Source organism: Rhyacophila brunnea, unplaced genomic scaffold, assembly GCF_057557595.1.
Source record: "Rhyacophila brunnea isolate RB1 unplaced genomic scaffold, BYU_Rbru_1.0 scaffold_20, whole genome shotgun sequence".
Taxonomy (NCBI): domain Eukaryota; kingdom Metazoa; phylum Arthropoda; class Insecta; order Trichoptera; family Rhyacophilidae; genus Rhyacophila; species Rhyacophila brunnea.
The window spans coordinates 34,403,712-34,419,898 of NW_028232860.1; the positions used below are offsets into that span (position 1 = coordinate 34,403,712).

Here is a 16,187-nt window from a genome sequence, read left to right on the forward strand (position 1 = left end):
ATAAATGGTGCACACCAAACTTTGTCAGCCATACGTATATGTTATTATTGAACAAAGACTACAATTTACAGATGGTGTTGGTTAGTTTTTAAAATTCAATTAAACTCTGCAAAACCGAGCCATCATAGATAATAGTCAAAATATACTCGTCTTTCTATAAAATATCTAAAATTATGCAATTAAATCATACAAAAATTTGAATATTTTATAGATAGAAAAATTATCTATTATAGTTTGGTTACGCAGAGCTTAATGAATTAAAAAAATGGACCAACAATATTTGTAATATGTATTCTTAATCCAATGAAAACCAATAAGGATGAATGAAAAAGTGTGCACAATTATTTTGTTGCATAGTTGCATACCAAAACTATTATGGTTTGGTTTAGGCAGGTTTTAATTGATTTTTAAAAACTAACCAATACCATCTGTAAATAATTGTAGTCTTAGTTTAATAAAACAAATACGTATGACTAACAAAGTTCAATGTGCACTTTTTATGGCTAATCTTAACATCCTACCTCCACCCTCCACCCTTCACTATAGCAATATATAAATTCAAGAATCTTATTTCTCACAAAGATTACATTTCATTTAAATTCACATTACATTTCTATTAAGTACAGTAAAAGATAAGTGATTAATTTATTTTAATATTATTTATTATTCACATTTTTGTAACCAGAATAATTGAAACATTTTTTTGTATAATATGTTCTCGATAAACATAAAAATTCTCTTACAATTACAAAAAGAAAACATTGAAAAAAAATTATTACTTAATAACTGATTTTGTAAAGAAGGAAATATTATATATTATGTAATATAAAGAATTTATTGAAATAATATGTATTTTAAAACATTGATTACAGAATGATATAATATTATAATGTAAATAGCAAAAAACGATTACACACTTAAATGGAAAATATATTACTAAATTAGTCCCTCCAATATTTAAGTAATTATAGGAAATTATTTACATTTTATAGAATATAATATTAAAAATGACTGGTGTATTTTTTTAATAATTATCAAGAATAAAACAATTATTTAAATAGGTTTTCTACAATATCTACAAATTAATAAAAGTCGATCTCTGTTAAATATGTGCCTAATTATATTATATTACAGTTTAAATATTGAATGCAAAGATCTATACGATTCTATCGATTACGTAATCAAAAATAGCTTGAGAAAATCTGCTTTTGAAAATGAAAACTTTTCAGAACAATACAAATCTGATATAACAAACATATCTCTTCAATAACGGGAACTATTTGAATAACAGGGTAACGGTTATCAATATTCTCAAACATAACAGTATTAATGACTCCGGAATGAGACTTTCTAACATAGATAACCGAGTGAAGTATTTAAAAAAAGTTAACTATTAGCCTACAGCGCTTAACTATGTACTTATTAATGAACCAGCATTATAGAAGTTGTAGTGGAATAAAAAGAATACTTTATGTTATTATATTATAGCGCGGCATCAATAATTTTAAAGTAGATCTAAAGATAGGCCATGTAATACATATGGTAATAGGTTTCTGATGTAGTAAAAGTAGAGTTACTTACAGGTATAGAGTAATAATGGTGCAAAACAAATATGTTTGTTAATTCTACAGTTTCATGTAGACAGCTGTTATGGACTATGAACCTAACATGAAAACAGTCCCAAACAAGGCCTGAACTAAAACGAACCATAAGTGCGAGTGAGTGAGCATTCAGCACGTTTATATCTCCGCTTTATGCGTTATAATAAGATAGAATTTCTATAGCTGAATTAAATATTTTTTGTAAATGTAGCCGGTAATTATGAATTTATTTGACTGATTACATTCAGGTAGCCCTAATTAGAAGCAACACGATGGTATAACGTTTCATAGATAAGTTCATAATAAAAAAAGAGGTTCTACTGTGCTTTTTATGCAAGAAACTCGGCTTCATTTTGCTTATAACGTTTCATAGTTAAATCGAGGTTCTACTATGTGCTATATGCAAGGAACACAGCTTCACTTTGCCTAAAAATAGGCTCTCTCTATATACCATTACTCTGAGGTCCTAAACTAAAACAAATCTATACTTTTTATTTGTCAAGAAAATATAGAGTTAACAAAAAAATTTGTTTCTCACTATGATGAATATGTTAACAAACACAAAATTCAAATTTTTAAATTATTGAAAATCAGTTTTTCTTGCAGTTAAATGATGGTTTATCTCTGGAAATCACTTTCCAAGAAATTTAATGTATATAATGGCCTATCTTAGTATAATGTATCAATGTGTAAACAGTGACATAGTAATTGGCTATTTAATTACAAATGTCAGAATGACAGTGCATTTTCTACTGACGAGAGAGGGAGAGACACAATTTAATAAAAATATTATTTGTTTCGGTCACGATAAATAGGTATTTTTCAAATTTAATTTGCACATATGACTTTAATCTGTCAGCCAGTGACAGATTTTTTACATTTCGACAAAAATCAGCAAATTAATATTTTTACAGTAGAAAGGGTAATGAAATTATTGAAATTAAATATACATCGAGTTTTAATGTTGGATGTAAGAAAAATATACAGTAACGCCAAATTAATCTATAATTTTACATACCCAATTGGGATATAATTAAGCTGAGGACCAATTTCTATGTTAATTAAAAACAATTGAATATAACGTAAGTATATTATTTGTTTTGTAAATTAATATTACATGGCTGGTGTTTTGTCTTATTTACGATATTTTCCATGTAATGTTTTAAAAGACAAATGAGTGATTTAATTGATAAAAATATTTTGATTAAATGAATTGCTAAATTAATTCTAACTAAAAATCAGGAAGATCTAAATTTATTAAAATAATATATGAAATAACCAAAGGGTTATTTTTTTACAATAATTATTTTCGGGACAACAATCAAATGATTCTCGGATGTTACATATTTTTTTTTGTATAGAATCTACAATACTTAAGACACCAATATTGAGCCACTTATCAAAGTAAAGTGAGACTACTTTTTAAAATTAAATTATTTTATGAAATAAAATAAATATTTGTAACCTAATGTGAAAATTTCAAGTTATGTTAAAAAAACATTGGATGTTAATTCTCATCCAATAAAATTATATTTTTTAAATAATTACTAATTTGATAGTATTTTTTATGAACAAATATGAACTATTATTTCTTTTGAAGATCATCCAAACAAAATTTTAAAATTTAGATTAAAAGACAAAGAATATAGTGTCTATTTGACACTTAAAATATCTAATGTTGGTTAAAATAATTTTCAATATATACAGGTATTCCATAAGTTACGATTATATCAATTATTGTTTACAAATTGCACTTATGATTGAAAAATAATGAATATTTCTTAGTAAGTATATTATTATTATGTAGGGTTAAATAGCTTCTTTATAAAAATTATGATTTACATGCATTTTTTCAAGCGTTTAAATAAAATTATTGCAAAACAAATTTCACCGTAAATCATGAAATACCTGTATTTTATTATAGAATAAATTAGCAGTTAAAAATACAATGCGGGGTCTTCCGGGGCTATGTGAAAGCAGAAAAAGGTATTCCGTTTAATTTTATTAAATAGAATTTATTGATAAACATCTACTACTTAAGTCTTAAGATTAGAATAATATTGTGAATAGGTATTGAAGATATGTTGATAACATACAAATATTTCGCATATTCATTTACATATATTGTATTTATTCCTTGTATTGGCTAGCTTAACGATTATGTCACTTAACAATTTGTTAAATATTGTTTCACACATTCTGCTGTTTACAAAAATATTCCTATGGTGAAATCCATAATATATATTTTTATCCACACTGTAAACCTGAACTGTCATCTTTGTAAAAACTAATAACCCAACAAATATAGCAATACGTGCGAACAATTCGGTTTACTTCAATTCCTTGTTTGACTTCTGCTAATCCTAGAAAGATATTGTATTGATCGTTCGTCACCCGCTTGCAGCCCCCGACTTTACATTCAAAGATGTCTACTTAATAAAACAATGTGAATTTGCAGTCGGAAGAGACATCTTTCTCAGATGAACAACCGGTTACGGTTACAAAAACGACAGCTCATGTTATATTAATATTTTAAAGGCTTACTAATCTAACTAATATTTGAAGGAAAAAATTAGGAAATAAAGAGGACTGCACAGAAAAAAAACAATTTCAAGAAATAAAAAATACTTTAATAAAATAATAATCATATTTTTACATAAATAATAATACATAGCACGTTTGTCGAGTAACTGGACGTTGTTTAATGGTAATAAATATTTTTTTTGGATGCATAAGTTATTAAAAATATATATAGGTTTATTAATTTATTAATTATAATAGGAATTGCACCAACTCTAATGAATGTAATAATAATATATATATATATTGAGGACTGATTCATATCTCATTAAAAATCAAATGCATTGTATTATCGAATCAAAGATATTTTTTCTCGATAATCAGATTAAAATTAATAAGAGAGAAATAAAATCATAATGTCCTAGGAAACTTTGTTTAACTAGAATCAGTTACGAATTGGGTTTTAAATTTGCATAGTCAACGAATAGAGAAGTCAGTAATATGCAGCAATAATAACTATCAATGACTACGATTAAGTATTTCTGCTTCTTTTATCTCCTGTCAAAATCTATGCGACAATTAAGAATAGAATATGAAATCACAAAATATTAAATAATAGTTTTATAGTACCTACTATGCAACCACTAGTAATTGTGAATATATTTTTTTAATATTGTTTGTGCCTCATTCATAAATAATAAAAAAATCATTGAATGATCAAAAACTGCAACAACTGAAACAAACATCTTTGTTAATGTTCTAAATTTAAAAACTGTAGAATTAACAAAGAAATTAGTTTCACACTACTATAATAGATTCTTCTGTTCTATTTAATATTCATCAAGAACTGAAACATGTTAGCGATGATTTATTTATGTTCAGAGATTCATAACTATAACTGCTGGAAAATATAAAATTAAATTATTAAAAATTATAAAATTAAAAAACGGGATAAATTAAAGAATTTATCAATAAAAAAATTAATATAATTTCGTTGTACACTTAAGATAGAGCTTTGTAGCATAAAATTATGAGACCATCTAGATCGATATTTTTTTAAATTTTATAAAATATGTTTTTAGTTTTAGTAGGTACTCGCAGTTTCTTCAAATATATATTATATATACCTAATATACGCTCCCCTTTATTCACATACAAATATTTGTGGTTGCAAAGTATGTAATTAATTAAATTATAATATTATTACATAGATTTTTTACATCCAGAGATTATGTAATATATGATTTTATGAAAATCTTAAAGACATTTATTTATTTAAACGTAGTTGTTTATACAATAATTAAATAGGCTACATGAAAAGGTTTCAAAAAACTACGATACTCCATAATCTTGGCTATATAAATATGTTCATTATGGATACAGCCTTAGAATATTAGAAAAGTTTAAATAATACATAAAATTCTGTTATGCCTGCCTTTATAAATGTTAAAAAAACATAATAAATAAACAGCACTGACATCTATTATAATAATTTAAAAGATACAATTATTATAAATAATTATATCTCAGTTGCACCATAAATGATGAACAGTAAAATATAGTATGGAAAGAGTTAGGTTACGTTTTATTAATCTACAGTTTGTTGTTGAATTGTAGCTATGAAGCAGAACAAAACAAATAATTCGTCGTTGAAACTAGAAAAATGTGTAACCCCGTTTTAATCGAAAATTGACTTTGAATGCCATCTAGTGGCCGTTGTTAATATCTACCCGTCTTGCAAATGATGTAATTCCAAAATCATGGATGATTTAATTCCATTATATTTGTATACGAAAACATATTGTTTTTTGTCTCTCCTGTTAAGTACGGTTTTTGGAGTCTCACAATTTTATAGATTCAACGACGATATGGTATATTTGACACTGCATATATATATTATTTATTTAATATGTAGGTAATAAAATTATATTTCGATTCCATCAAAAAAGAAAATACTGTTATTTGTATCCACGGATTGGATTAAAATGCTGCCACGTTAATTAATGTATTACGTTCAGGAGCATCTGGCTATGCGATAACTATTAAAAAATATATGATATAAAAAAAAGTACTTTTTATAAGCAGTTAATAGCTCTATAATTTGTCTCACAAAAGCTATTAAATTGATATTTTTTCTTTTAATAAATAATAATTATCTACAGCATACCATAAAGTTTTTACAATATTCAAATGGAGAATTAATATTGCTTTATCGGTCATGGAGGTAAATTTTTAAGAATCTTGCTATTATTTGAAAGATTAACTAGTTATTTTTTTAATTATTTTTTACATCCAAGATATCTCAAAAATTCTTCACTCGAAACGACAAATACCGAACGATATTGTTAAACTTTAAAGATATGCACGTCCGACGTCTACAATAATATTATGAGCTTCGTGAAATGTTTAAAAGTTTTCTATAAAAATCTACCCATCCAGAATTTATAAATTTCCATACTCTTTCGTAGGCAAGTCACTGTTGAAATATAAAATAATAAATGATTATATTCCATAGAGAAAACAACCATCGACGGGACAGCCGACAACCGCTTAAGGGAAAGTGTGATCGACTCGATTCCTTGAAAGAAGTGTGCGCCATCTCTTAGTGAGTAAATAATCATTCAGAATTTTATTTTTACAATAATTTCTTCCTACCTAAAAACTCCCCTTTAAAAAAGTTAGCGTCGACTATCTATTCACCAGACTCTGCCAGCTTTTAGGTGTCATCTGCACAATCTACAATTATTATTGAATGCTAAAAAATAACATTATTTTATATTTTATAGCATATAACAATCAGATAAAAATGTATATTTAATTATTATTTTTAATTTGATATGACCTATAATCAATAAGTTGTAAACGTCGCTCAGACAAGCCCGACTAAAATAAATATAATAATTTGAAATATTATTTAGACAAGGTATGATATTATAAATCATAACATTAGTCCGTAGCACCAAATTAGCAAATGTTACAATTGACATTTTATCGTAACAAATTGACATAAAAACATTACAAATATTTACGAAATAGCCAAAAAATTTTAATGGCAAACTGTCCAGAATAAAAAAGCACTTAATGAATTAGATTAATATTTTGATTCAATGAGTTTAATATATTGTATCCGTCATTTCCACAAACATGAAAAAATCATATTTTTTTATAGACAAGTAACATTGCTGTCTGTCTATCTATTTCCATATAAAATATGCCAGATTTCAACAAAAAACAGTGTTTTGAAAAGAAAAACAAAATGGCCGATAAAAACTACGGCATTGTCCGAGCGATGTCGCCAACTTTACAGATGACAATATAAGAAAAAAACACAAAACAATTTGTCCTAAAGCTGTACAGGCCAGAAAACTTAACACATTAATAATTAATAATTATATCACCGACTCGGCTGATGACTCCTCACAAGGCAATATAATAGAAACTTAAACATACAGCCTCGTCACATTGCAATAACACGAACATTCACAATATAATAAAATATCGTAGCGCTTAGCGTACCGTAGGCTTTAAATTCACACACATTAAACAAATACGCAATAACGACAATCTTACATCAGAGGATAATAATATTCACAGTGACTAAATTGTTTCAGTATCATACCATGCAGAAAAACCTGTCGACTGTCTTAAACATGTAGCTTTACATGGTTATGAAAGTCAATAAAACACCAATAAATATTTTTAATTAACAATATAAAAGATTCATTATATCCTTTGTTACACTAACTGAATTAAAATGTTATAATATAATTTACATATATAGGTATATAATATACTTATTATGTAATATATTTCAAAGACTTTTAATTGTTAATTTCATTATTTTAATTATTTGTACATGTATTATTGTTGTTTAAAAGTGAACGTAACGTTAATTTCAATTAGATAAACAAAGGATTCTTTAGTTTCATTAAATAACATGGAATTCAATATATTAGTTTAAATATCTAGTCACCCACTATTAGGAAACATTGTAGAGATTGAAAAATATGACAATAGGATAACTATATATTTGACGTTTTATTGCATTCTACAGATATTATAATATAATGATATGGTAAACAAATTTGCCATTTTCCTGTGACTCCTCTGATACAAGATATGCCCTTCTATATTATGTTGAGATGTAATAATAAAGGTAATATATTTGTTGTTGTCTGTCGTCAGTGTGGTCGGGTGTGTTGAATGAGATTGGCTGGTGTGGTAGACTTGCGGTCGGCGGCCTCCGCCGCTGCCGACTTACTTGAGGAGATCGTGGGCCCGCTGGTTGGCCACGGCTATCCTCGTTTCGTTTGATTCTCCCTACAGAGACAATTATTCCATTTTGGATTTGGACATTTGACAGCCGAGCGGGGTATTTTATGACACATCGGTGACGTTTCGGGCGGGAAGGATGCAAACAGCGGAAGAAATAGGGCGGCTAGGTTTTTCAAAGATTATTTAAAAGCAACGATGATTTTTACAACATATACAGTACTGACACAGTAATTACAAGACATTTAGAAATCTCTCGATATATATATTTCATCGGCATTAATGAAACATCTCCAATATATCTGCGCATGACAGCAGTACGTTGATAACTCAAAATACATTTTTTTTAGGACAGTCAGAGAAGTCATAAAAATGCTGTGAAGATTTTCGTATTATCAACATATTTATGCCATGTACCTGGTGACAAGATTTCATATTAACGGAAACATAATATTATATATTTTTGAGTAAGTACTGATAACACATATCTAGTGGTAAGGGTCGATATAAAAACTTGACGCTGAGGTAAAATAGGATATTTAAAAAAGCACTTATCAATCAATCAAAAACATAAATCATTTTATTTAAAATGTGTATGATTTTATACTTTAACAAGTTACATACTGATAACCTCTCCTCCACAACACTCCTTGAAGAGCGTGTGTGAAGATAGAGAAGCGGTACCGCTTTCCTCGAAGGTCAAGCACATGTTACGAGACATTTGGGAGAACTAAATAAATATGAAGTGAAATACGGAAGTTAACTGCACAGCCCCCGTTTATTTTTACATATTATATGTTGAAAGTTACAAACGTTATAAGGCTAAAAAATTTACATCAAGTGATTTTTTAGCCCTGCGGCCAGAGCGACGTATCTGGCACACGGTAAGGGGTACATCCCAATGCCAGAAAAGACCCAATATATCTCATTCCCCTGGAGAGACAAGGATGGGGTATTATAGTAAAATGAGATAACACGTTGAGGTCATGGTCTCAGGTAGGCAGCATTCGCCACAAACATGTTAACTTCCCTGATATCACTGTTTAAACTGGGTAAAACTATTTCTTTTCAATGGCAGTAAACTGATCTCATTATTTAGTGACAATACATATACGTATCATTGCTAATTTTTTTTTGTCTAGATCCAGATAATATGTGTTTACAATAAGTACCACTTAAAAATAAAAATATTTTTGGTTCTATTTACATCAATATTTGAATCTTGAAATAAAGTCAATGTTTCATTACTAATGATAATAATATGGAGAAATTGATTAATTAGTTATGTACTCATAAACTAGATCTGATGTAGTAAAGATTGCATTTCCACAACTGTGTTCAAGACATGCTAAAACGTGGCTGTATTTGAATGCACAAATCAAATACAGCCACGTTTTACAAGTTGAACGCAAAAGGGAAATTGACTTAATCTTGTTTGTTTGTAGTATAGTAAGTCGTTAATATATTTCAGTATTGTTTTAGTCGAGGATAGATTTTAACATGAAACAATGTATTTTGTCAAGGTTCAATTACGAAATTGAAATACCCCATACTATGGACAAACATCTTTGACTGTTTTTATAATAATATTATGTTGTGATGTTTTTCTGTTGATAATTATTATTAGTCTTTAAAACAAACATGCCCCGTTTCGATTGGTTTGCATAATGTGTCAAAGGATAGTATGAGAGAATGGTTTGGACAGTTTGTGAGATGATTTGGACAGTTTTTCACATTATATGGACAGTTTTTGACGGTCGGGATGAGTGAAATGAAAAGAAGTAGTGATTCATGTATGCTGTCGCCAATATGTTATGCCGATCATGTTCAAAATGTTAACAGTGTAAAGACACTCATATCACGAGAATAGAATTTGTATAGAATCTGTATAGAAAGAGATCAGGTACTTTGTAGTCAAAAGAAAAACTAATGAATCGAAAATTTTTGAAAACAGCATGCTGCAGACGTGTTATGAGCGTTCCTTTTTTCTAAATTCAAAATTAAAACCAGTGAATGAACAAAACGGATGCCAAAACCAGTCACTCATAAATAAATTAATTATCTTTATTCAAATCTTGCAAAGATACTTTAGTGCAAAAGAATGTTAAATAATTTAATTCTTTGACATTTAAATATAACCCTAACGAGACAGTTTTTTTGTCTACATTGTATTACATACATAAAATTAATTGTTATTGTCATTCTATGGAACAAGATATTAATTTTATCATTCCATTACATTTGCGCTGACAGTCGGTATCTCCTTCGTAAAAATAAATTTTAAGAGATTTTAAACAAGAATTGATTATTAGTTTTATTTTGTTCAACTTCTCGGGGCTACGCCCACATATATATATATATACACATATTCAAAAATAATGCATTTGAGTTAGCTAGGTGATTCGAACCAGCATACGACTAATCAGGAAATAACACAAGTCTTAACACTTGAATTTGTTATTTCTAAGTCTCTTCGAAATTTAAATTAAGAAACTAAATATTGTCTTTAATTAAAAATTATTAATTACTAACAATATTAATTAATGTTCTTTGAACATAATATAATTAAAATAGTTCTTCATTTAGATTTATGTACCAGGAATTTGATTCAATAACAATAAATTTGTAAATATCAAATTGAAAGGTACACGGCAGAAACAGGCTCATTGCATTTTTTTCATTTTTGAGATTTAAATACGAATTTGTTCAACTGAAGAAGTGCTTCATTGCTTCATAAATGAAGGGAGAAGAAAATGTAATCAAGGCAAAAACAACCTCATTGTGTATAAAACTGCACAAAAACATAGTGATACCAGATCGGGTGTCAATAAGATATGTTTTTATTACTTTTTTACACTTTTATTATATTTCAAAATAAATAAGAAATCATTATATAAATTCTTTTACTTAATACACTGAACTCCCCATTTACACGGTAGATACGTTCCACGCGATACCGTAACAAAAATTATTCACTATGTTTTAAACAGATTCTGGCCAAATCGGTCTCCAACATGCATTCAGAGTTAATGGCTTTGCACCGTGTTATTTCAAAATCGTGTAAAAAGGGAGTTCAGTGTATTAAACTCATTTTCCAACCAATAACGATTTCATTCTTCTTTTTGCTCTCCTGCACAATTATCATTTTGTTAATGAGCCTGTTTTTTCCGTTGACATGTAAATTGTACGTAAAAAATTTCACCGTGCCACAGTTAGCTGCGACTTTTCTTATCGGAAAGAGATGACCGTATACTATACGGTCTCCAATTTTCATAGCTGATTTTGGCAAAATTAATGAATTAAAGAATTTTTTCAAGAATCAATTTATACTCAATTAAGTGATTTAATTGATTCTTAATAATCAATTAAGAATCAATTTATGCGTGAATTTTATGTCAGTACTATACGACCCAGAGAGGCTGTTTGTCTCAGTCTATCTGTTAATGGCTGTCTTTAATATACGGCCATATATTTCTGATACAACATTTCACGGTGAAGTGTGATACGGCGAACTGCATACGTACAAGTTTCCGGACACGGTTTTTGCCGAGTACCCTTCAATTGTGATTGAAAATTGATACACAATTTTATTCGACTTGTTGATGATTTGTATATATAATATACTTAAATAAGTACCTAAGTATACTTAAGTAATATAATAATAATTATATATTTATTTGTTTTCTGCAATAGTTAATAATTAAGCGTCAAAGAAGTAAATATAATAAAAGAAAGGTTAGTGGGGGGTCGGAAAGATTGATTTGTATAAAAATATTGCAAGTATTTCTTGCGCCCACTAATAAGACAAGAAAAATAGAGTGCGGCAATCGGTGTGACATAGAGAGAGAGAGAGAGTGACTCGATGATGAAAAAGGAACGACCACAAAGCTGAAGATAATATGAAAGGACAGACACATTGAAACATGACACACAATGAAAGGAAACACATCAATGAATAGAAATATATTCATGAAACAATCGCAACCACATTTCAAAATAACAGAAGGTAAATTATTTTGATGACAACTACTACCAATCCAAATCTACGAAACTGAAAGACTAGATTATGATGATAAATATTAAGATGTTAATAGTAACCAACAACTATAACTTGAGGTGTGGCCTTGGTGATAGTATCGCAATACAAATATTACAAACATCAATTATTCTTGGTGGAAATACATTGTATTAATTGTTAAAATAAAACATCGGCATTGTCATTTTGAACTGGACGAAACCGGTCCCGATTATTATTAAACTAAGTGGAATCAGTATGTTGTATTTTATTTTCAGTGTTTTCATACTAATTGTTTTTTTTTTTAAATCTTCCATTGATTGCAAAATTTTGTTCATTGCGACTGTGTCCGAAATATATCCACCGCTTTTTACACCAGGTTTTTATTTCAGAAAATGTACCGTCAACAAGTTATAAAATTTAAATTTCAATCAGTGTTTAGTCGCAGCGCTGTTATTTTAAAAAGTGGATTCGATTGTTTCATATTCAATTTGAAAACAAGTGCAAATGAATCAAAACAAATCACTAAGCTTGTCAGCCTCAACAAAAAGTGACAGGTTGTAAAAATCCAGTTGCATGAAAAGTGTACCAAACATCTCAATAAAATAATTAATAATATAGATATCTTAAGTGTTGGTACATTTTCCAATACAAAGAGTATGGATTTCCATGACTATTCATGTGCAGATTTATGATCATGTCGTTGATAATCAGTGTAAATATTTTTAATAGCATTGAAAACGGATTTAAAAAGATGTGTTTATTATAAAAGAATTAAAATCATTTCATTTGGAATAGTCTGTATTTAAATTTGGAATCCTTGTTATAAGATTCTTTTTGACTCGTATTGCAAAAACCTCACATGTCCAATTTTAGCCACAATAACTAAAAATCAGGTGATACTCAATTTATATTTTCTATCACCAATATAATAATAGCTTTGAAATGTAATTAAATATTTGGCAAATATTTTAGAATTGCCTGAAATTTGTTTGGTACCTAATTTGGACATTATGTGATTTGCACAGTAAGACAAAAATATACTAAATTGTGTTTTTCTGTGTTACCTCATGCCAATATTATTGAAATAATCAATGAAAATTAAAGAATAATTTATTATACACGGCTTATAACATTAAACCAAAGTGGTCGATTGCAAAAATTATCGTTTTAGAACAATTTTCATTGACAATGTGTTGAGCCATGCACACATTCAAGGAACAAGAAACACTCGGTGGAATAATTAATTCTCCGAGTGATAATTTAGGGCAAGTGTTCAATAAATACAACACACTGGTATATATATATATTTTTAAATATGATATAATGGCATTTAACACAATATGCACAAAAAAATGATATATCAGTATGTCTTATTTATTTTGCAGTGCGTCATTAAATCTTTGATGAATTTAAGTGTATTCTTAACACACAGCAATCATATAAGCACCAAGCATCTTCTCTATAGAAATGACTGTGAACCAACGCATGGTCGAGGTAGCTTTACCCCGCCACTACACGCTATTGTAACATCATAACATAACCTTGTTATCGTAACAATAAATTACCAGAAAGGTAACAATATGATGAAAATAATGTGTTTATTTAAGGCTTTCTCCATTCGGACTGTATTTTACAGTCAACGCGGGTTGGAATGTACATATCACTTTATCAGTTAGTTTGCATCAGCATATCGCTTGCTGTCAGTATTTCGGTGGGTACTAACAGCAAGTTGACAGTAAATATGTATGATTACAGCCCAAATCGATTGCAAAATGAAGTCCATGTGAGGTTCTATGCGATAAACCTCGGTAGATGTGTGTGTACGTCCGCGTATAGAGATGACATACCTTGCGGTTGATACGATCGACCTGTCTATTCTGGTTCTCGAGTTCAGATCCCATGTCAATGGCCATGTTGCGCAGGTTTCCTATCATCGTGTTTACTTGACCCATATTATCCTCCATCTCATCTTCTCGAGCGTCATTCGTTATCCTGGAATAGAAGACGCACATCATGAGACATTGGGTCTGATAAGAACTCGCAGAACTCACTTGGAGAGTTTACAAAAGTAAAAATAAGTTACATAGTATATCCAGAAAACAGTTTTTTTTAAATATGGCGCAATTTCGATTTTTTTTCAATATAATAATTATATATTTTCGATATATTTTTGTTAGGAAAAACCAATGTGCCAGTAAAAATATATCTGTATAAGCATAAAAAAATTACGTGAATAATCAATTGGAGAAAGAAATTTTTTACCTGATGCAGTGGGTCTATTCTATACTTATCGAACACTAAATTGATAAATAGTATCAAACTTAGGGTAGGTTTGTATCAAAATATTAGCACTTATTGTAACAATTACACGAAGCCGGTTTTTATTGTTGCAATAAGTGCTATATTTTAACAGCACCTATCTTGCTGCTGTTAAAATATAGCACTTATTGCAACAATAAAAACCGGCTTCGTGTAATTGTTACAATAAGTGCTAATATTTTGATACAAACCTACCCTAAGTTTGATAATATTTTTCACTTTATCACTTTAGCGGTCGATAAGCATAGAATAGACCCACAGATCAACAAGAAGTCATAAACACCAGCAACATAAAATTTTACATATGGCTTGTGACAAAAACTACTATGGAAATTGTAAGAATTTGTATGGAAATAAATGAATTATACGGCATTCTATTTGTGGTCAAATTTCCATGAACATATCCCATAAAGCTAAGTTTAGCAATTTTTTTGAATTTCCATCCAGAGTATTATTGACTGTAGAAAGACAACTGCACAAGTAACTTACTGTACGTAACACATCATCACGTTATTTGATCTTATGGTCCGTTAAACCAGCACATAGAAAATTGTTTATTTATTTAATGAAAACACAATGATTTTAAATTTAGATTGTATTGGAAATTCACTGTTTTTGCTTTATTGAAAAATTAGCCATCACTTGTATGGCTTTGCATTTCCATATGAGGAATCTAAAAACAAAAACGGCAGTTTCCATTTTTGTCAAATGTTGGCAAGTCAACAAAAGTGTGTTTTCTCCTTCTTATAGGAATAATTTCTGAAAATAATTTTCTAAAATGTTAGTTTGTCCATATTTTTTGGCATACTTACTTTGTATAGTGTTTTACGATAATACTATGTACATTTTTTTTTTGCCATGTGTGATCCTAAGAAAATCATATGTGGAGGTTGTATTAAGCCCATATTCCATTGGCAGATTGCGTCTGGCCCGATCGTCTGCCACGACTGTCAAACTCTATTCTCTATGGTTTTCAAGGATCGTGAGCGATCTGGTCGAAAGTGGGAAATTTTCTATTATCCGTCGTGCGATCCTTTCATTATCAAGCGAAGATTGCCGAAAGCGTACGAAAATAGCCGAATATGCGGCTGAGTCATGCAAACGGTCGTTCATTTCATTATTTTCATTCTACTGGTCGATTTCAACTGTACAACTACAAGATGGCGAAAACTTAAAAAATATATATGGAGTATCACCGAGGACACAGTCCTCGTCGAATAAATACACGCCAAAGATATAATGTGGAACGTAAAAAACCCGCCATATTCAATGGCGATCACGCTGTTCTTCAGTTAGCCAACTTTTGACCCAGTGTTTTCGTTTACGGCGAGTCCTGACCGCCTGAGCCAGTTGAAATATAGCCATACTCGCTACAATAAATTAGTCTTTGGATTATTCGATTTCGATATTCGAATTACTCAATTGGTTTGGAGATTCAAGCTCGCCCAGTTATTCAT

General features: G+C 29.2%; 1 protein-coding gene across 3 annotated transcripts in view; it reads right to left on the minus strand.

Annotated features, from left to right (window-relative positions):
- Positions 1–3,277: 3,277 nt before the first annotated feature.
- Positions 3,278–16,187, minus strand: part of LOC147071573 (synaptosomal-associated protein 25) — a 112,918-nt gene continuing 100,008 nt past the window's right edge. For 2 of the 3 annotated variants that reach the window (XM_085948507.1, XM_085948508.1), the window contains exons 7-8: positions 14,259–14,403; positions 3,278–8,441 (exon numbers count right to left, since the gene is read on the minus strand). In XM_085948507.1, coding sequence (XP_085804633.1) covers positions 8,379–8,441; positions 14,259–14,403 — 208 coding nt within the window. In that variant the 3' untranslated portion in view covers positions 3,278–8,378. The remainder of the gene's footprint in view (positions 8,442–14,258; positions 14,404–16,187) is intronic. The other variant, XM_085948506.1, reaches the window with a different exon arrangement.